The 23,497-nt window shown below is 42.9% G+C and overlaps 2 protein-coding genes across 4 annotated transcripts in view; one reads left to right on the top strand and one right to left on the bottom strand.

Moving 5' to 3' along the window:
* The window catches only part of KATNIP (katanin interacting protein), a 361,314-nt gene extending 348,449 nt beyond the window's left edge, over positions 1-12,865 (bottom strand). The window contains exons 1-2 of the mRNA XM_075830061.1: positions 12,631-12,865; positions 9,986-10,041 (exon numbers count right to left, since the gene is read on the bottom strand). Of these exons, the coding sequence (XP_075686176.1) occupies positions 9,986-10,041; positions 12,631-12,637 (63 nt within the window). The 5' untranslated portion in view covers positions 12,638-12,865. The remainder of the gene's footprint in view (positions 1-9,985; positions 10,042-12,630) is intronic.
* Positions 12,853-23,497, top strand: part of GTF3C1 (general transcription factor IIIC subunit 1) — a 237,562-nt gene continuing 226,917 nt past the window's right edge. For 2 of the 3 annotated variants that reach the window (XM_075830059.1, XM_075830058.1), the window contains exons 1-3: positions 12,856-13,430; positions 16,666-16,857; positions 17,627-17,800. In XM_075830059.1, the coding sequence (XP_075686174.1) occupies positions 13,210-13,430; positions 16,666-16,857; positions 17,627-17,800 (587 nt within the window). In that variant the 5' untranslated portion in view covers positions 12,856-13,209. Of the gene's footprint in view, positions 13,431-16,665; positions 16,858-17,626; positions 17,801-23,497 lie in introns of all 3 variants that reach the window. The other variant, XM_075830060.1, reaches the window with a different exon arrangement.

The raw sequence follows: 23,497 nt of genomic DNA, 5'->3' as shown, positions 1-23,497 counted from the left end.
TGAAGGACATTTATGATATATCCACAGAATATGTCAGAAATGTTAGATAGATGCGGGTCCCACCTCTGGGACCGGCACTTATCTCTAGAACGGGGCCTCTTAAACCCCGTTCTATCTTACTCGGCTCCGCTCTCTCCCGACCACTTCCTAGTTAGGTGGTCGGGAATTACGGAAATAGCCGAGTGCTCGCTGAGCTACGCTGTTTCTGGAACTCCTATAGAACAGAATGGGAGTTACGGAAATAGCGTAGCACCGCGATCTATGACGTTCTCGGAAGTTGGTAGCTACGAAAACAGCATACATGGTCGAGTTAAGGAAACAGCGTAACTCGCTGAGCTATGCTGTTTCCGAAACTCTTATAAAACGGAATAGTAGTCACGGAAACAGCATAGCATGCTACGCTGCTTCTTTAACTGCCATTCACTAACTTAAAGAGGCTCTGTCACCAGATTTTGCAACCCCTATCTGCTATTGCAGCAGATCGGCGCTGCAATGTAGATTACAGTAACGTTTTTATTTTTAAAAAACGAGCATTTTTGGCCAAGTTATGACCATTTTCGTATTTATGCAAATGAGGCTTGCAAAAGTACAACTGGGCGTGTTGAAAAGTAAAAGTACAACTGGGCGTGTATTATGTGCGTACATCGGGCGTGTTTACTTCTTTTACTAGCTGGGCGTTCTGATGAGAAGTATCATCCACTTCTCTTCAGAACGCCCAGCTTCTGGCAGTGCAGATCTGTGACGTCACTCACAGGTCCTGCATCGTGTCGGCATCAGAGGCTACAGTTGATTCTGCAGCAGCATCAGCATTTGTAGATAAGTAGCTACATCGACTTACCTGCAAACGCTGATGCTGCTGCAGAATCATCTGTAGCCTCTGGTGCCGATGTGTCCTCGCTCGTCTGACACGATGCAGGACCTGTGAGTGACGACACAGCGTGATCTCTCGAGAACACGGCTGTGTCTGCACTGCCAGAAGCTGGGCGTTCTAAAGAGAAGTGGATGATACTTCTCGTCAGAAAGCCCAGCTAGTAAAAGTAGTAAACACGCCCCGATGTACGCACATAATACACGCCCAGTTGTACTTTTACTTTTCAACACGCCCAGTTGTACTTTTGCAAGCCTCATTTGCATAAATACGAAAATGGTCATAACTTGGCCAAAAATGCTCGTTTTTTAAAAATAAAAATGTTACTGTAATCTACATTGCAGCGCCGATCTGCTGCAATAGTAGATAGGGGTTGCAAAATCTGGTGACAGAGCCTCTTTAACTCATCCATGTATTGCAGTGTATTGTACCAGAGATGTAATCATTGCTGGTTCAAGTTCCCTAGGGGAACTAATAAAATGTGTAAAAAAAAATAAAAAAAAAAGATAAATACATTTTAAATTTTGCGGATTGTAGGAAAATATTAAAAGTTAAAAAAAAAAAGAACCTTTTCCCATTTTTCCACAAGCCCAAAGTAAAAAATAAAAATAAAAAATTTGCTATCGCTGCATCCGTAAAAGTCTGAACTATTGCAATATAGCATTATTTGTTTCGAACGGTGTAAAAAATGTAAAAAAAAACCAGAATTTTTTATATTCATTAGCGCTAAAAAAAATGAAATAAAAAGTGATCAAAAAATTGTATGTACCAAAAAATGGTGCCAATAACTACAGCTCGTCCCGCAAAAAATAAGCCCTCACACCGCTCAAATGATGAAAAAACATAAAAGTTACGGCTCTCAGAATGTGGTAAAACAGAACAATTTTTTAACAAATAGTTTTTTTCTTTGTAAAAGTAGTAAACTATGATTTTTTTTCCCCTATTTTCTGTTGTCTAAAACCTGGGTGCGTCTTACAGTTAGGTGCGTCTTATAATCCGAAAAATACGGTAACCTATCTCTGTTTATCTATCTACAAAACTCATGGATAAAACGTGTCAAGCTCAAGTGGATAGGAGAAAACAGAAAACACGGCGCCACATAGTGCAGATTACCCAGGCACAAGGTAGTATATAAATGCAAATACTACTAACCTGGTGTAGGATGATAAAAGGCAATGAGAAAAGTAGGTGCTGCTGCTGCCAGGACTCAAAGCCGGTGTTTCAAAGGAAAAACCGCAAGAGGTATGCTGGGTTAGCGAGAAAAGGGAGTCTCCCCGGGCGCTGCTGCACTTCATTTAAAACATCAATACAGGAGTAATGATAAGTATGTACGAGGGAATGAATAATAAAATTGAATTTATTAATGTAATGACTACGCGTTTCAATGCCGCACCGGCATCTTCATCAGGCCATAAAAAAACATACAAAGTTCACTGCTTAACCGCTTAACGACCGCCCACCGTCTTTTGACGTCGGGCGGTGCAGGTACTCAGTCTACAGCGACGCCTTTTGGCGTCGATGTAGTAGAGTGGGTTTAACGGCAGCCTGGTCAAGTCTGCACTAAAAACCGGCTGTATGTAACAGGTCCGGTTCTTAGTGCAGCCATCAGGACCTGCCGATGTAATGGCAGGAAGGAGGTGAAGGGAACAAGTGAGCCCTAATCTACCCACCGCCCTGTCCCTGCCTACTTGCAACGACCCGCCCTAGGCGACGGGGTACAACTTGGCGGCGGTCCCTACGCTGTCTAAGTGCAAGGGAGTACAAAGCGGGAACACGCAAGGGAAGGGGCAGTAGCCCACGGAAAGCCGCGAGGAAACGGAGCGGTGAATGAGTCAGTCAGGATCAGGATGTAGTGGAGTATACCAACGAGAGCACGGAGCAGGAAGCAAGCCAGGGGCAAAGCGTAGCAGGATAAGCGGAACTGAAGCAAGGCAGAAGCACGGCAGAAGTAGGCTGGAGCAAGGCAGCAGTGGGGCCAGGAATCCAAGAAGAATAACAAGCACTGAGGAAGAGAACACGGCAGGTATAAATGGACAGGGGGCGGAGCTAACTCCGACTGACCAGGCCGCGATAGGCTCTCCCACTCCTGAGCCTGCCACGCTGGTTGGTGGGAGCCGGTGTCAGTCTAAGAGGTCTGGCCTCAGGTGTCGACTGATTAATCCCGGGAGTATACACAGACGTAGTACCTGGCAGATCCTTTACAGCCGATTTCGTCGTAACAGCATGTGACCGCTGTGACAGCCAATCACAGCGGTCACACGCTGTTACTGTGTACAGAGCCGCTGGGAGTGTCTAAATGACAGCTCCTGCTCTAAGAACGAGCTGTTGCTAGCAGCTCTGTTCTTAGAGCAGTGATCAGGAGCCAATAGTATTGGTTCCTGATCTTTTTTGTGTTCACTATGATATCCAATCATAGTGATCACTACTGTAAAATAAAAGTAAAACATGTATCTGTTTCTCCTCACTGTTCTAGCTGTGGAGAGAAACAGATACAAGTGTGTCAGTGTCCCCTACACAAAATCACTTGTTCCTCACAGAGTTTCAAAGAAAACAAAATTTTTTTTCAGTATATAGTATATACATATATATATATATATATAAATATATTTACTGTATATACTAAGAATCGTACTATAAACTACTTTCTTTTTAGGGTACGCTGTTAGACGGCGTGTACGCTGTTATACGGCGTAGGGTTCTGTTCTGGGCTTAGGTTTACAGTTCGTGTTAGGCGTAGGGTTTAGGTTTGAAAAAAAAAAAAAACTTTAAAAAAAAAAACAAAACATTTTTTATTCCTTTAGTGTGATTAGTTGATAAAAAAATTGAAACCGCTAGTTACGTTTATTATTTGCGGTTTAGACTGTATAATCATTATGGCTGCCAAAAGATACAGCGTTGAGGAAGCCTATCAGATGCTATGCTCCGATACGGATTCTGCATCTGAAGTTGAGCTTTTTCTTGAAAGCGACAGCGAAAGTGTCGCTTCAAGGGATTCTACGGATATGAGACCCAGCACCAGTGATATGGGAGACGGCGCAGTTGCCACAACGTCCGTTCAAAGTGCAGCCCCTGAATTTGCGCAACCCCACCAAACCAATTTATTGTGGGAACCCACAAGTCTATTTTCTCCCACCATAAATGACTTTATTGCTACTCCTGGCATAAATCCCAATGTCAGTAATTTTTCACCACAAAATTATTTTAATATTTTTATTACGGACCAAGTTTTGGAACATTTTGTGCAGGAAACAAATTTGTATGCCAGGCAGTGCATTGCCAATAAGCCTTCGTCACCTTATGCCAGGTTGTGGAATCTCACAAATGCAACGGAAATAAAAAAAAATCTGGGCCTCACCCTTAACATGGGAATTATAAAAAAAACCTCTATTAGGTCATATTGGGCATCAAGCCCTATACATGCCACCCCCATTTTTTCTGGCATTATGTCACGCAGCAGGTATGAAATACTTATGCGATTTCTCCACTTTAGTGACAACCTACAGGCACCCCCTTCCAGCGACAGAAGCCGTGACCGGCTGTATAAATTAAGGCCTTCGCTAAATTTTCTTAATTCCTCGTTTTTAGGAGCATATACCCCTGAACAAAATTTAGCAGTGGATGAATCGCTAATGAATTTCAAAGGGCGTCTCTCATTCCGCCAATTCATACCCTCAAAAAGTGCAAAATACGGGGTAAAGATCTACAAGTTATGTGAAAGCACTACTGGCTACACATGTGCATTTAAGATCTACGAGGGTAAAGACAGTGAATTTAATCCACCAGGGTGCCCTCCAAATATTGGCACCACTGGTAAGATTGTGTGGGATTTAATTGGCCCTTTCCTACACAAGGGGTATCATGTATACACGGACAGTTTTTATACCAGTGTGCCATTGTTTAGCGCCCTTCATTGTGCCAACACCGGAGCCTGTGGCACAATACGCAGGAATCGCAAAGGTTTCCCACGTCAACTTGTGGATAAAAAACTACCAAAGGGGGAGTCATGCACTTTTCAAATTGAGAAGATGCTGGCTTTAAAATTTCGTGACCGCAAGGACGTCTATATGATCAGCACTGTCCATACAAGTGCAACAGCAACTGCTAGAGAACGTGGGGGCTCTGCAGAGAGACAAAAGCCTGTGTGTGTCATCAACTATAATAATTTCATGGGTGGGGTAGATTTGTGCGACCAGACGTTACAACCTTATCTGGTTAAAAGGAAAACCAGAACGTGGTATAAGAAAGTGGCAATATACCTCATCCAGGTTGCAATGCACAATGCATTTGTCCTGTACAAAAAATCAGCGGGCAGGGCGACATTCTTTGAATTTCAGGAGAAAGTGATTGAAGATCTCCTATTTCAATCTGCAGACCAGAGAGTAGTCCATGAGTCAGAGGATGTACGCCGACTTGTTGAAAAACATTTTTTACACCCCATCCATTCAACACCTAACCAAAAATACCCCAAAAAACGGTGTCGGGTCTGCAGCAAACGAGGACAGCGAAGTTAGTCACGATATTATTGTTCCGATTGTCAATCCAACCCCGGTCTATGCATAAGTCCCTGTTTTGAAATCTATCATACCGTCGCACATTACTAATTTTCTTTTGTGAGCTATAAAAGTTAAAATGCAGGATTTATTTCGGATTTTATTTTTCTGTACACCTCACCTTTTAGGGAAGCAGCTTCGTTTATATGTAGGAGATGCCAAAATTTAGGGTTCTTTTAGAGATTTCTTTTTTTTAATCACTTTTTAATCACTTTTTTTGGGAGGGAGGGAAATATACTTTTCTAGACTGAGTCATTTTGGGATATAACCCAGTTATATAATGTGGAATAAGGCCCTGAAATTCATTCAAGATAAAATTGTGCCCTGAAAGCTTTTTATTTCCTTTTCCGTTATGACTATGTCCTGCCATAAATAGCGGTTACTGACTGGGGATACGGCATAATTTTTTCTTTTTATTCTGAGGATTTCTAATAAGCGAGCTGTTCCTTATCAATACACTATGGGCTTTATTACAGTTTTGTTCGGGTTTTTGGTGGACCTCTTACACCCGACAATACTTCTAGAAATAACGACATTAATTTGGGGAGTAGTGGTCCTTTACTGTATCTATACATACGGTGTGGGACACTGCCCCTTTATATATTCTACAGGTGATTGGTTGTTTTGTGCACATGGCGGTTCCTACCTTGCCGGGCAGGGGCTTGTTATGGTGTACCGCGTCACTTGGCATATTCGTCCCTTATATAGGGATTGATAGAGCTAAAGAGACGTTGTATGACCAGTCACTATAATAAAGTCATTACAGCCCTACAAATTTTCTTTCATCCTGTGAACATGCTCTAGTTTTCCACATAGCTGGATACATTCTTCCTCCTTTTTCCGCCAACAGTTTAATAAATTTTCCCACTCTAACTTACTATATATCAGAGCGGGTTGATATACATAACGTCTATGGACTGTCATGATTTCAGGACAGCTGCTTTCTTAGCACGACATAGTCATAGGGTGTAGAAACTGTTAGGGACATATATTTCTCAATCTAGAAAAGTAGAATCCTCCCATTTTCAAGCAAAATGTGTGTCCTGAAAGCCTCCGGGTGCTCCCTTCCTTTTGGGTCCTGCCGTGTGTCCAGGAAACGCATTAGGGCCACAATGGGGGCATTTTTGAAAACAGGAGAAACAGGGTGATAGATTTTGGGGTGTGTTTCTTCATTCTCATGGTCACTTTACAAAGAAATGGGTCTTCAAAGTGATACTTTTATATAAAAAGTGTTTGTTTTTTTTATTTCACCTGCTATGCATTAAATTTAGCAAAAAACTGTGGGGTCAAAATACTCACTACACCCCTAGATAAATACCTTAAGGGGTCTAGTTTTCTAAATGGGGTCGTTTATGGGAAGTTTCTTTCGTTCTGGTAGATCAAAACCTCTCCAAATGTACAGTGGGGCCTAAAACATTTTCAAGCAAAATATGAGACCTGAATGCCTCCGGTTACTCCCTTCCTTTCAGGCCCTGCCATGTGTCCAGGCAACGCATTAGGGTCACAATGGGGGCATTTTTGAAAACAGGAGAAACAGGGCGATATATTTTGGGGTGTGATTCTTCATTCTCATGGTCACTTTACAAAGAAATCGGTCTTCAAAGTGATACTTTTATATAAAAAGTGTTTGTTTTTTTTATTTCACCTGCTATGCATTAAATTTAGCAAAAAACTGTGGGGTCAAAATACTTACAACACCCCTTAATAAATACCTTAAGGGGTGTAGTTTTCAAAATGGTGTCACTTGTGGGGGTTTCCACCATTCTGACACCTATGAGCCTATGAAAACCTGGCTTGGTGCAGGAAAACAAAATGTACTTCAAAATTTATAAAATCATTACTAAACTTGTAAGTCTTCTAAATTGCTCAAAAAAAAAATATTTTTTTTTCAAAAGTGCTGCCAAAATAGAGTAAAGCGATGGAAATATATATTTAATAAAAAAATTGTACAGTATGTATGTACATATGTCACATATTGCAGTTAAAAATAGGGAAAAATGATAATTTTTACAAAATTTCTTCCATTTTTCTATTTTTTAATTAATTTCCGCAAATCGTATCAGTCTACTTTTACCACTAAAATAAAGTACAACATGTGACGAAAAAACAATGTCAGAATTACTTGGATATTCAAAACTTTCGCTGAGTTATTTTCTGATAAAGTCAGACATACCAGATTGAACAAATCTGGCTTGGTCATTAAGGTCTTTTCAGGCCCGGTCATTAAGGGGTTAAATAACATTGCCATTAGTGAAAAAAAAACGCCAATGTGACCGAGGTCAGAGTGCTCGAGTGACGTCATAGATCAAGGTTTAAAATACAAATATTTGCAAAAGCAATGAATAATGAGACAAATAAAAAGGAAAATAATACCTTACAATTCTAAAGGAAGAAAAATATAAAATATCCGCAAAATTGACATAATAATATGATGAAACACGTTTAAGCTGCAACACGGCGTACAAAGCATCCAAAAGGATGCTAAACAAAAAGACATTCACAAGGATGCCAGAGTTACCTCCATCTGGATGCTAAAGGACCCAAACACCCATTTGGATGTGTAAGTTAATAAACATCCATTTGGATGCAAAAGTGACATTCATCTGGACGTAAAAACGGCAGCATCCATTTGGATGCACACAAATGCATTGGTATCGATGCTAAATGAAAAGACATCAATTAGATGTTAAACTAAAATTTAAAAAATAGCAAAATGCAGAGAATGTAAAACTATATATTTAGTAAGATACATTTAAGAAAGGAAGAAAACTGTATCGGCACATGTAGAGATTGAACAAGACATCATATAGCAAAAAATACATTATAAAAATTATATAAAACGATTAGTGTATAAACATGTGAGCACTAAAAGTTGTACATATATATAAAAAAAGTGATTGTCATAAAATATCATAAAAAGAATACAATAATACACAAAAAACTGCATAGTAGACTCATATTGGTTAAGAGAAAACCGGAAAAATCGGTAAACTGTAATCATTAGCAAAACGAAAAAAAGGGCTAACAAGGTGCCATAAATTGTAACCAAGTGGAAAATATATCAGTAGGTATATCTGAAAAAGGGAGCACTAATAATTTGTATGAGAATACCAATGAACGGAAAAAAGGAATAGGACTTCAAAATAACGATCATTCAGATAATAACACCGCACTAATAAAAAATTTTTTTTTAATCTAGAGTCGATTCTGATATATCATTCAGACCATCTGGTTGGAGGGTCTTCATTTTAAAAATCCAATAATTTTCACGCTGTTTCAGCTTACTGAATCTATTAGTAACATTAAGTGGAATCTGTTCAATAGGTGTAATAAGTATGTTACTAAAAAGGCTACTGTGTGTGGTAAAAAAGTGACGGGAAACACTATGCTTCAAAAAACCCGTATTTATATTGAACCTATGGTTATTGATCCTTGTCCGTAGGCATTGTGTTGTGCGACCAATATATTGTAGATGGCAGGGACATTCCAAAATGTAAATTACAAAAGGAGCTTCCACAATTAAGGAAGCTCTTAATATTGAAGGATTCCTTGGTTATTGTGGATGTATACGTGGCAGCTTTGTGAGCCATATTAGTGCAACACATGCAACGTTGACGACCACATTTGTAGGAACCAAGAGTCTTAGGGAGCAAGGTAGAGCAGGATACCATAGGGCTCCTTAATCTGCTTGGTGCTAGAATATTTTTAAGAGATTTAGAACGTCTGAAAGTGAGGTTTTTTTTCACTAATGGCAATGTTATTTAAGCAGTGAACTTTGTATGTTTTTTTATGGCCTGATGAAGATGCCGGTGCGGCATTGAAACGCGTAATCATTACATTAATAAATTCAATTTTATTATTCATTCCCTCGTACATACTTATCATTACTCCTGTATTGATGTGTTAACTGAAGTGCAGCAGCGCCCATGGAGACTCCCTTTTCTCGCTAACCCAGCAAAGCTCAAGTGGATGGAGATGAGGTACAGAAGTTTGGTATGGGCCACAGATTTCGTATGGGCCCAATTAGGTGCAGGATACAGGAGGGTAGTGATGAGGCAATGAAGGGGTGAATTTATTTTACACCCCACACATCACTGGGCAGTGAATTACAGGGATCACAGGTGATACTGGAGGCGCAGAATGCTGATGAGGCTGATTACGTGAAATTGCAGGAAGGGGCTAAGGGGTTGTATATAATTAGGACATTTTTTCCAGAAACAGCTCCCCCTTGGATTATGTGTATGGTATTGCAGGTCAGCCCCATTCACTTGTCCTTGTATGTAAGATACGTCCATTGGTAATCATCTCACGTCCATTGGCATCATCTGACATCCATGGGCAAGGACATGTAAACACTCCCCTCCTGCAGCTGTGGTCCACATGCTTAGGAAGTATCCCATATTTATAAGTGAGATGCATGTAAGCAATTGCCTCCTGCAGTCACGGTCTCCAAGATCGGTGATCAGGGACAGAATACTAGAATGTTAGAGTGCATGTATTACGCTATTTAACGGCTTTTTATCTATTCTGGGGAACCCGTTTAAAAGCAATAATGATCAATACTTACCACACTGCCTGGCTTAGACTTGAATTGCTTGCTTTTATCACTTCTAATCGATTTACCTGCAATAATACACAATTTTTTTTAGTTAAAAAAAAAAACCATAACACAGCATTCAACAGTCTGGCACTTGTTTTTACGTATCATGACTGCCTATGCCGAACATATATATACACAACTGAAGAACACGGATGGACGCAGCACTCCAGGTTGGCATTCAAGTAAAAATATTTTATTCACCCAGTCTTAGCTAACACTGGGTGAATAAACACATTTTCATTGAATGTCAACCTGGAGTGCTGCTTCCAACTATCTTCAGTTGTGTATCAGGCGAACTGGTCATTTGCCTTGAAGTCAGAAATGCACCCCCCTAGAGATAGTGCCACACTACACCCCTGTAGATGGTGCCACACTACACCCCTGTAGATGGTGCCACACTACACCCCTGCAGGTGGTGCCACACTACACCCCTGCAGGTGGTGCCACACTACACCCCTGCAGGTGGTGCCACACTACACCCCTGCAGGTGGTGCCACACTACACCCCTGCAGGTGGTGCCACACTACACCCCTGCAGGTGGTGCCACACTACACCCCTGCAGGTGGTGCCACACTACACCCCTGCAGGTGGTGCCACACTACACCCCTGCAGGTGGTGCCACACTACACCCCTGCAGATGGTGCCACACTACACCCCTGCAGATGGTGCCACACTACACCCCTGCAGATGGTGCCACACTACACCCCTGCAGATGGTGCCACACTACACCCCTGCAGATCGTGCCACACTACACCCCTGCAGATCGTGCCACACTACACCCCTGCAGATCGTGTGAGCGCTCAGCCGCTTCGGGTCTGTTAGTTTTTTTTTCCGGAAAGACGATGTATCGGAGTACGGACTAATTCTATTGAGTCTATTGAGACTTTCTATTGAGTCCGTACACCGTTACATTTATTTCCGGAAAAAGCCAAACAGACACGAAGCGGCTGAGCGCTCACACGAGCGCTTCAGATGCTTCATTCTAGCGATTAGTGGGGGTCTCAGTGCTCAGACCCCCACCAATCCAAACTTCTGACATGTCACTATGACATATCAGAAGTTTGTCAAACGTTTAGATACACTTTAACATGTCTATCGATCGTGTGACTTCCACAATTACAAAACTTTTCCTTCTTGGTGTTGCAATTTCAATATTGAGGAGTAGGTATATATATATATATATATATATATATATATATATATATATATATATATATATATATATATATATATATTTATTTTAATTGAATGAAATGTCATTTAAAACTTGTTTAAAATATAATAAAACATTGATTTTATTAGGCCCCCGAGCTGCCATAATGACCATCGGCGCCCCGCGATTGCATGATGGACTGTTGGAGGGGGCCACCCCCTCTTTCTAATGGCTTAGATGCCGCGGTCGCTATTGAGCGCAGCATCTAAGTAGGCCAGGATCAGAGCCGGGATCTGTGTTTCTGCCCATTACTGTGAGGTGTCATCTGTAAAACACTGTAGACACCCTCAGCGTATGAAGAGGTCACGTGCCTTTGCAGCCAATCCCTGGCCTCAGCGGTGATGCTACAATGAACGGCACGGAATCCCACTGCAGGAGCTTCTAGGCCGTGGAAACAGAGTGGGGAGCATTTCAAGGGTGAGTACTGGAAAGTTCATTATTTTATACAATAATCTTCCCTAGGAAACACTTTGAAAAATCCTGGATAACCCCTGTAAATTGTCTCATGGACCCAGTATAACATTAAGGTAAATACAAAACTATTCAATTATATTGCTAAACCAGAGAAAGACCTGTGCAGGTAATGTTCACTTATGTCAAAACTGCCTCCAGAGCTGAGCCTCACCAATAAGTGGGGGCACCTCGCCGACAACTGGGGGCACCTCGCCAACAACTGGGGGCACCTCGCCAACAACTGGGGGACCTCGCCAACAACTGGGGTCACATTATAGACCTGACAATCTTGTGGGATCTAATCTCACCCTGGACTGCAGGATGATAGCGATTACCTTCAATGATACAATCAGCCTCTGGATGTAAACAGTAATGTTTTCATTCACTGACAGGAAGCGGATTGAAAATGGTGAGGAATTTGAACATGATATAATTTACAAGAAACCTTTCTGGCTTGCGGACCTCGGTGTGCACTTATCCATCCAGCAGAGCCTATAGACATTCCTGTACAATGTAAGAATCAGAATTTATTGAATAAAAGAATCAGAATTGTAAACCAGATCTAATAGATTTACTGACGGTTCAATCTTGGATTCATTTTATCGTTATTTTGGTATACAAGTTGCATAGATTATTAGTATAAGGGGTCACTATTCATCTATCAAACAGAATAGTTATGATGATGGCCTGCACCGTTAGATCAATAGGGAACCGTAGGATCTGAAAAAGTTCAGTGAAATCTGAGCAATGATGACACCTGCAGATAGAGATAATGCGGTACTGGGAGTAAGATGTCTATTTATTTCCTGACAGTTTGAAACGATACTAACGATTTCCAAAACATTTACTGACAGTTTGTAAAATCTCTCACGGGTAAACTCAGACTTCAGTCAAGTGCAGCAACACCCAAACCATCACCTCGATAATTATATCGCCCATCACTTACTGTGCATGATACAGATGAGAGGCGGAGGCGCCGCTGTCGGACATGAAAACGGAATTATTTGTGCCCAAATGTTTTCTCCGGTTACCTAGTTGCAAAGAGCCAATAAGAGACGAGTCTTGCGGTAACCAATTACAGCCTAGAGCCCAGACAGAATGGGCTTGAGAAACAGCCAATCACGTTCCGGCTCTCGTAGAAGGAGCCAGTGGCCGTTCAGGCGTTCGGAGTCGTATTACGTCAGTTCCAATCACAGGGCTTGTATGCGAATGGTCTATGCGATGAGCGTTTTAAACGTCATTGCTTCCGGGAGTTTACACCTATGTCATCGGCCATAATTCTGAAGCCCGACTTACATTTTACTATGCTTAACTAGTCTCGGAAAAATGGCTTCTACCATGTAGACAATAGTAGGAATTGGTATTAGGGCCTCTGCTGACAGAACTGTAACGTTCCTATCAGCCAGTTTAGAGTTAGCGGTTGACCAATGAGAGAGTGATTACTGGGTGCTGTTGGTGGTCTCTGCTGGGAGGATAGTAATTCAAGCGGTTTTTCACATGCTTCCCGCTGGAGAGTGACAGAGACATGGAGGTGCTGGAGGCTGTACTGGATGAGGTGGCCCTTGAAGGCCTGGACGGGATAACTCTCCCTGCTTTATGGTTGCGGCTTCAAGCTCGGGTTCCTCCTTTCCCTCTTCTACTTGATGCTGCTACTAAGCAGTTTATTTGGCATTCACTTGCGTGTCACCCAGAGCTGCAGTTCTACGAGCTCCCCAAAGAGAGGCGTCCTTTAGTGATCAGTAACAGGTCAGTCCCCAGCCTATCCCGCGTACTTGTCAGTCTCTTTACACTGTTGTTCTGTAGCAACAAATATATAATGTTGTCTTGTACATTATATTTGTCATATTTTCGCTATTTGTACTTGTCAATTTTTCTTTTCTGCCTATGGAAATCAAAGGCACTGTCATAAGCCAGTTGACCGCAGGAATCTATCAAGTTGCAGTTTTCATTTTTGCTTTCCAAGATACTCTGAAAAAACAAGAGCTGGAATCTGATTGGTCACTGTTGGCTGCACCTCCAGCATTAGTTTTGCTAAATCTCCCCCAATGAATCACTCGTGGAGGGAGAAGTCATCATCAGTCTTTTTAACTGTTCTAGTGAATCACATTAGAGTATGTTCACACGCGGCAGATTTGATGCAGAAATGTCTACAACTGTCCCATTCAAGCAATGGTGCTTGAAAATATCCATGTACCTGCTGCAGAAACAACCCAATTCAGATGTATAGAATTGATTTTTCAGTTGCCAAAATTTCTGCACTGAGTCTGCCACGTGTAAATCTACCCTTGGGAACAACTTGCTATTATGTAACGTTATTTATTAACGTCGAGTAGTTGTGCAACCCAAAGTGGTTTTACCAAGTGTAACATTTAGGCCACATTCACACGAACGTGTTTTTGCGGCCGCAATTCCCCCGAAAATACATGGGAGAATTGCGGCCCCATTCATTTCTATGGTGCCATGCACACGACCGTAATTTTTGCGGTCTTTGCACGGCCCGGGAACCCGCACCGCAAAAAGAACGGGCATGTCCTATTACGGCTGTCTTCTGTGGTCCGGGCTCGTTGAAAACAATGATGGCGGCCATGTGCATGTCCTACGATGTGCGGGCGGCCCGCGGCTGACAGTCCGCAGCCGGCCGACCCGAAAATCAGTGCCGTGCGCATGAGGCCTTATCATCTAGCCATATGATAGGCAATAAAGATAGTGGGAAATCTGAGTGATGGAGCGCCAGCTATCACAGGAATGTAGGCCGCACGTGCACCTGTTTTCACGGAACGCTTGGTGTGGAGTCTGAAATCTGTTACAACACATACAAGCTTCTACCTGTCCAGTCTCTGGAAGTTCATAGCTGAATGCATGTGTCCGGCTATTTAACCCCTTAATGGCGGCCGATACGCCTTTTGACGGCGGTCATTAAAGGGTACTCGTACCACTGCATCAAGAAAAGGCGGCACTGTGACGTAAGCCTGCCATGGGACAGCCGTGCCGGGCTTATGTCAGAGCGCTAACTTTTCATGGCGCTGGGCACCTGCTCGTTTTACCCCTTAGATTCCGCAGTCAATAGCGACCCCGGCATCTAATTGGTTTTAGAAGGGAGGCTCCCTCTCTTTCACCCCATCGGTACACCTGTGACTTATTTGTGGGGGCCGATGATTTTTATGGCACCCAGGTTTGCCTTTAGTGAATGCCTGCTAGGCCATGACAAAGTCATGACCTAATAGATGTCTCTTGGTTTTAGGCTACATTCAGATGAGCGTCGGCAACCTCGGACGTTGAAAACTGAAGCTTTTTGCGTCTGAGCTGCACCCATGGCGGACGCGTTGTCACGGATCCCCCATAGACTAGTCCATGGAGGGATGCGTGACATGCAGTACAATAGGGCATGTCCTATTTTTTCACGGACCCTTCACACGCTCGTGTGAACTGCCCCATTGAAATAGATGAGTCCGTGTGACGGCCATTGTCTTAACCGCAGTCACACGGACCTAATACATGCTCGTCTGAATGAGCCCTTACAGTGACAGGAATAATACACTACAAATGTTTGCATAGTAAAGTCCCCTAGTGGTACTAAACGGTTTAATAAAGTTTATAATAAATTAAAAATCCCAAGTAAAAAAATAATTTAAATCCCATTTTTTTCTCACTACAAAATGCTTTATTCTGAAAAAAAACGAAAAGCAACAAAAAAAGCTTCTCGTAATTTTTATTGTCACATCTGTAACGACCCGAACTATAAAACTATTAAGTTATTTAACCCGCACTGTGAACACCATAAGAAATAAAATAAAAAACAATGGCAGAATAAACATTTTCAGTTTATCCAACTATTACATTTATTACAAAAAATGTGAAAAAAAGATCAGTCCTATGTACCTCAAAATGGTACCAATAAGGCTCCGTTCACATGTCATTTTTAATGTACCTCTGATGTGCACGTTTTGACATGAAACCAGTGTGAACCTGTGCCACAGCATGCACATTGTTTCCTATGGACACGACGGATGCCCAATAGTGTGTTTTGTGTGCTTACGTCCTACCCTATGAACATATGGATGACATGCAAACGTAAACCCCACATTTGTAAGTGTCAAACGTATACGTTTTTGTCACCATATATGGGAACAATTACCCAGATAATGTGACAAAACAGTGCCACCCCCTTCCAAGCTTCTCAGAACTGGCACCAGAAAACACTGCCTTTTACATCCTTTTATATTTTGATTTTCCAAATCCTTTATTTTGCTCATGAACCAACGTATAAAAATCTATACTGCAAATGATGTTAAAAAATGTAAACGTTTTTGTAACTTTTTTTTATGTATTCTTTAGCATATACTTCCAACATGTGCACAAAAAGGGTTTGTGAGCAGAGCCTGAAAACTACAATTCATTGCGCAAAAAAAGTCCTCCTACAGCTGCGTCGGCGAAAGAAATCAAAGTTACGGATCTTAGAACATGGCGTTACAAACACAAATACTTTTATTTTTGTTTAAAACATAAAATACCTATATAATTTTTTTGGATTGCTGTAATCGTAACGACCTGCAGAATAAAGTTATGTTATTCGTACCACACGGTAAACGGTTGACATTTAGGACGCAAAAGAATAATGGTGAAAGTTCAGGGGTTTTTTTTTTTTACCCCCCTCAAAAAAAAAAAAAAAAAGTGGCTAAAAGTTAATAAATTATGTGTAGCCCAAAATAATGCCATTCAAAAATACAACTTGTTCCGCAAAAAAACAAGTCCTCTTAAAGCTATGTCGCTCTTTCAATGTGACGATGGAATAAAACGAAAAGTGCTTTGTTATTAAGGCCTAAAATAGGCTGGCCACTAAGGAGTTAAAGGAATAATCCAGCCAAAAGTCTTTCTTATATCTCAAATAGACATAGCAAGATCACAATTGTGGGTGTCCGTGAATGCCATTGCAAGGTATCATTAATATTCGTTCTATTTCACTTTGTGTGTTTTTTTTCAGGTATGAGGGCCAAGATTTGGATCCAGGTACCCTTCAAGTTACAGGACGATCATCTGAAGACATATATCCATTTCACATCATTAACCATCAAAAAAGTGGTACTCAGGGCTCGTGTCAATATTTTCGTGAGCGGATTTTAGTTGCGGAGCTTAGACAGACTCCGTCTATATCATATGAAGGTGCTATTGAAAGGTGAGCATCATGATAGTTTCTCATTTAATTAGGAACTCCGATATCCTTATTTCAGTTCAAGCAATTACTTTTAGTGTTGAGCATGAAATAGGACTTAAAGAGGCCTTTTTGTCCACAGTTAACCTATGGTAGAAATATAGGGGTGTGTGCATATCCTCTAGAATTGCTTAAAGGGGTTGTCTACTTTAATCCACTGGAAAGCCACAAGGAGTTAATGCAGTAAGTATATAGACAAATTGTATAACGTTTAATGATACAAATATAACATTAAAGGGGTTATCTCACCACGGGCATTTATAGCATATCCACTGGATGTCTAATAGATGTGGGTCCCACCTCTAAGAACTTCACCTACCTCAAGAACGGGGGTCCCCCGACTCTGCTCCTCAGCATCCAGGTGGTGAAAGTGGTCGGTATTCCAGAAACAGCTGAGCTACCCTTTTTCCGTAACGCCCATAAAAGTGAATGGAGGTTACGGAAACAGCGTAGCATAGTGAGCTCGGCTGTCTCTAGAATCCTGAACAACCTTACCGCCTGGATGCAGCGGCCACCTCACCAATCAGGAACGGGGTCGAGGAACCCCTGTTCTTTAGATAGGTGTGGTTCTTAGCGATTGGACTCGTATCAATCAAATGTTTATGGCCTATCCAGTGGATAGGCCATAAATGCCTGTAGTGAGACAACCCCTTTAATTTGAGGAAACCGGACAAGCCCCCTTAAACAGTACTTTGAAAATTATAGCAAATGTCTATTATTCCTATGTTTTCAGATGGGGAGAAAAGCTTGTGATTGTTGGCTCTCAGACTTTGCGCTATCGAGCTTTGATTGGATGGGAAGTTGATCCTTCATTAGAGCTACCAGACTATCCCTACTGTATTCTCGAGAAAGTTGGAAGATCACGATGGCAAGGAGAAATTCAGAAGGACCTGCAGGGCGTGTTCAAGTATGTGATAAAAAAAATTGTTTTGGTGCAGTGTTAGCCAGTTGAAAAAAAGATTTACTGCTCTCAGTAACATAATAGCAATCTGCAGATCTAACTTCTAATGGCTAACAAAAATAAATGATAATGTGACATGACTAAGGACAGGCGGTTTGTCTGAAATGCGTAGGCTTATTCCTGAGGCAACCCCCCCATACAGATTGGATTTTATTATTAGCTGAAATAAAGTTGGAATTAGGGATGCACGATCCATCGAAACTTCGATACTCTGCATCCCCAAACGGTTCGATACCGTTATTTCATGTATTTCGATACTTAGCTGTGCGGGCGCACAGCTCCGTATTGTAACACATGAATGTATGAGAGCGGGGCTGTGTCATAGTCATTGCCGTGCTCCTGAGCCCTGACAACAAGTGTGCGGGGTCAGGATGATGCGATGCGGCCGGCGCTGCACTAATGAGCGGTGGCACTGAAGACAGAACATGGCGGGTGCACTACAAAACTTCCCCCGTGTTCTGTCTACAGTGCCTGAACCGCCGCTCATTAGTGCAGCGTTGGCCTCATGCTGACCGCGCACACAATTCCTGTCAGGAGCGGGGCAATGGCTGTATTACACAGCCCCGCTCTATAACGGCGGAGAACAGAGAAACGTCTCATCTCCGCCGCTATTCCCCTGAATTCTGCGATCAAAGCTGACTGCAGCATTCAGGGGAAAATGCGAAGGGGGGATGCCCCTTGGATCGCGTCACAGGGAATTCCTGTGACGCGATTGAGGGACATACCATATATGGGCAGACAGCCCAGGGTCCATTGAAGGACCCCAGGGCTGTTCTACCATATTTCCTTTTGTTAGTGCATACTTGGGTATGTCCTAATGACTGCCTGTGTACCATCAGTACACAGGCTAATGTATTGTAATATAGATATATGCCAGTACATTAAAGTTTAAAAAATAAAGTAATGTTAAATAAAATAAAAATACACATACAACTTTCTTTACAATAAACATTAAAATAAGTCTCAATACATAAAACACACACACATTCAGTATTGGCGCGGCCGTAATAACCTGCACACCAATTTTTTTTCCATCATTTATGATGTGTACGCTGTAAAAAAAATACAATAAAAACTGCTTAATATCACTTATTGTGGGGCACGAGGTGTGATGCATTTAACCTCCATGTGCCTCACATTAATAGTAATTAACCCCATAATGTACCTTACATATTAACCCATTATGACTGAGAAACATGATGGGGTTAATTACTATTAATGTGAGGCACATGGAGGAGGTTAAATTCATCATCACACCTCGCGCCTCACATCAGAAAATGGAAAAAAAAGTTCTATTACTGTTGGCAAAGTATCGAATTGGTATTGAAATCGCAATACTAAACGAAGTATCGGTATCGAAGTCCAAATTCTCGTATCGTGACATCCCTAGTTGGAATACCATTTTTTTTTAAACATACCAGCGCTGGATTGCATCCTTTCTACTTGTTCCAAAGATATACATACATACATACATACATACATACACTTGGAGAAGAAGTTTTTAATTACTTAACAGATAAGCAGTGTGAAAGTTTTATGGTGTCTAAAAGTATGTGATGTTATGTCTAATGGAACCTATTAAAGAGGACCTGTCCTCTCTACTGACACGTCTGTTTTATAAAATATTTGGATTCCCCATGAAATAATCACTAAGCATAACTTCTTAGAACTCTGCGTTGTTCCATTCCTCTGTTATTCCTCCTGGAAATGTATAAATACACTGACAACTGGGCATTACCATTCCCTTTGTTCCTCCACACTGTGATACTGTCACCACTGATTGGACAGTTAGACTTGTAGAGACACGCCCCATTGACAACCAAAATGGCTACACCCATGGGTCAATTTATTCATAAATTTCTGGGAGGAATAATAAAAGAACGGTACAACGTAGAGTTCGAAGAAAAGATGCTCAAATTGTTGTTTTATAGGGAACGCACTTGTCAGGAGAGTTGACCGGTCCTCTTTAAATTTTATATCTCATCTTGAAATACAGATACTGCTTTATCAAGGCTACCAGTTTTATATGATATGAACGGAATTTCTTAAACTAAGTTCCTGTATACTATAGGGTTGTCACGATGCCGGAATTTGAACTTTGATACCGATACTTTGTGTAGTATTGCGATTTCTATACCAACACGATACTTTTCCAAGAGTAATAAAAAAAATTAAAAAAAGGTCTTCCGATGTGAGGCACGGAGTGTAATGAATTTTGAATGTGCCTCACATTAATAGTAACCCAATCCTGTTTCTCAGGCATAATTGGTTAATGTGTAAGGTACATGATGGGGTTAATTACTATTAATTTGAGGCACATGTAGGTTAAATTCATCACACCTCGTGCCTCACAATAAGTGAAAGAAAGCAGTTTTTATTTTATTTGTTTAAAGCGTACCCAAAAATTGTTGTGCAGGTTATGACGGCCGTGCCAATACCGAATATGTATTGAGACTTATTTTAATGTGTATTGTAAAAAAGGTGAATGTGTATTTTTTAAAATTTAACATTACTTTATGTTTTTACTTTTATGTTTAAACTTTAATGTACTGGCATATGTCTATATTACAGTACATTAGCCTGTGTACTGATCGTACACAACCAGTTGTTAGGACATACCTAAGTATGCCCGAACAGGAAATATGGTAAGACAGCCCTGGGGTCCTTCAATGGACCCTGTGCTGTCTGCCCATATATGGTATGTCCCTCAATCGTGTCACAGGGATTCCCCCTTCTCGTTTTCCCCTTGAATGCTGCGGTCAGCTTTGATCGCAGCATTCAGGGGAATAGCGGCGGAGATGAGAGGTTTCTCTGAACTCCGCCGTTAGAGCGGGGCTGTGGCTGTGTAATACAGCCATTGCCCCACTCTTGACAGTAAGTCAGGACTCCGGAGCGGGGCAATAGCTGTATGACACAGCCGCAGCCCCGCTCACTACATTCATGTGCTACAATGCTAAGCTCTGCTGCCGCACATCTTCGTATTGAAATACATGAAATAACGGTATCGAACCGTTTGAGGTAAAACCGTATCGAAGTTTCGATGGATCGTGCATCCCTAGTATACTATGGTAGTGTAGGGGTTTCCATAGTTACTTTTTGTATGTAAACATAGGTAACAGTAGATTAGAATATGTAAATAGACTTCCGGTGGGCGGGGCATCAAGGTGGCCGCATTTTAGTTGAGCTCCCGCAGGCTGTTGAGAACTCGGCCCGGCGGACGAGAAACCGGAGCCGCACAGCGTGGACTTTGGGCAGAAGCAGAGGAGCCCGGTCTGCTGAGTCGCGGGAGCGACATAAGGGCACTGGAAGTCGGCCCGGAGAGTGGGCACAGAGACGCCGCGCGCGGTGGTGAGGCTGGACCCCGCCATCTTGGAGAGCGGACCACGTGGTGTTCCCACTGCAGGCGGGAGATCGCAGAGCACGGGCGGGCCGCGGACCTGAACGCCTGCTTCTCGGCCCATAGCAGGGCTTGGATGTGAGGAAGCTGCCGCAGGAGGACACCGAAGGGAGTCGGTGGGCAAGCCGATCCGGACCGGCACAGATAAGTTAAACGGGGGGGGGGGGGAGGAGGAGGCACATATCTCCCTATCCCCTTGCTGGTAGACCCTGCTACACAGCAAATACACCCTGCAGGCTGCTGAGGACTTAATTACACATAACACAGGACTGCTCTATATCCCTGCACTCACTGCCCACTGAGAGGGGACAAAGTCTGCGTGGCAAATCATACCCTGAAACGCTGTATGGATGCCTAATTTACAACTTTCTGCTGACATAGCCACTACCTCACCTACTGCCTAGACATCCTGGGGTGAGACCTGTGAAGAGCGGTGGGAATAACCATAGAAAATCCCTCCTGGGACGTGTGCTTGGTTTTCTGGGGGACCCTCTCCTGCTTTTGATGATCTTCATGCCGCTGTATATGTGAGTTGAGCGGCCCTCCCCCACAGTGCACTTATCCCGTATATAAAAGCCCTCGGCCCGCCTGGCCTTTACCATCTGCTGGATGGACAAGTACTTGAATAAATCTGGGCAGGCTAGAGCCACCCGATCCTCCTCGACGGCGCTTCCTTCTGCCGCGACAGCCTCCACGATGCAGTCTACACAGCGGAAGAAGGGCTCATCAAAGGGCCTGGCCGTGGCAGCCGCACAATCACACCAGGGGACGCCTTCCGGCGAGTCAGTGTCTGGAGACATAACACCACCAAATCTTTCAGGGCCTCCGAGTCCGTCTTCCCAAGTATCGTTAATGCACATCCAGGCCGCTGAAGTGGCACAAGAGGTATCCCGCCTCATCATCCCTATCTTTGACAAAAGATTGGACCTTCTACAATCCTCTATTAACACGGTGCTGGCACAGGTGACCGCAAATTCCCAGAAGCTGGGGGACTTGGAGACCAGAACCATGTCCTGTGAGACGGAGGTGACTCGCCTGGAGGGTCTAACCACCCATCAAGATGTCCTTATTCACACACTGCAAGAAAAACTAGATGATTTGGAAAATCGAGAAAGGCGCAATAACCTGCGATTTGTTGGTATCCCGGAGGAGGTTACGGCAGAAACACTTGCCAAGTATTTGTCCACTGATTTGCCCAGGGCTCTTGGAGTCCAAACGCCGGAAGATCCCCTGTCCATTGAGCGGGCCCACCGCCTAGGACAGAGGAGAGACCAGGGTGGGGGGGGCAGGCCGAGGGCTGTCATAGCCCGCTACCATAACTGGACAGTTAAAGAAAGGATCCTCAGGGCGTACAGACAGGCCCCAGAGCTTCGGGTTCAAGGCCACAAAATCTTAATGTTTCAGGACTTTTCGATTCAAGTGTCCCAGAAGCGCAAAGCTTTCACACCGATCTGTAAACATCTCCATGATCACAATATCCGTTTTCAGCTGTTATATCCGGCAAAATTACGTGTGGTGGAGAATGGTCGGGCCCGGCTGTACGACTCCCCGGAGGAAGCTGCCAGAAGATATCCTCCAGTGGTGGCGGACTGATATATATTCATTATACTGTGGCGGAGTCGGTTCACTTTCTGGCCTATTGGCTTCTTGTTGGTTAAATGGGTCTTGAGACCCTTGGTTTGCTCTATGGAAGCTATCTGTTTTTCTTCGCCTGTAGATGGGGGAGGGTTTATAGTACCCACCTCACTCACTGTAATGTACTTACTGGTATGATGATGTTATTTTGTTTTTTTATGGTTAGATTTTCATGCTTGCCGCCTCTCTCTTTTAGGTTACCTGTAGCCTCTTGTGACCGGAAACGGTCCCCCCGTTCTTGTATGCTGACTACACTTCGCGCTCGCTGGGACGGGAAGTGGCGTCGTAATAGCGTTTGGATCATATTGACAGAAGTCATACGTCTAGACACAGGATGAGTACCCTAATAAGCACATCACATGAGTCCCATACACCCCCCACCCTACACATAGTGTCATGGAATGTGGCAGGTCTGAATACCCCTGAAAAACGGCGCAAAGTGCTCGCACATATAAAGCGCCAACGCGCAGATATCATCTGTTTGCAGGAAACTCACTGGAGAACGGACCACTATGTTCCTATCCGGGCATCCTGGTTAGAGGCGCCAGTGGTCTCCACGTACTCCACCAAGACACGTGGGGTCGCTGTATATTTCAGGAAAGGCCTGCCAT

This window comes from Rhinoderma darwinii, chromosome 6 (genome assembly GCF_050947455.1).
Source record: "Rhinoderma darwinii isolate aRhiDar2 chromosome 6, aRhiDar2.hap1, whole genome shotgun sequence".
In the NCBI taxonomy this organism is placed as follows: Eukaryota; Metazoa; Chordata; class Amphibia; order Anura; family Rhinodermatidae; genus Rhinoderma; species Rhinoderma darwinii.
This window is presented reverse-complemented; position numbering and strand designations above follow the sequence as displayed.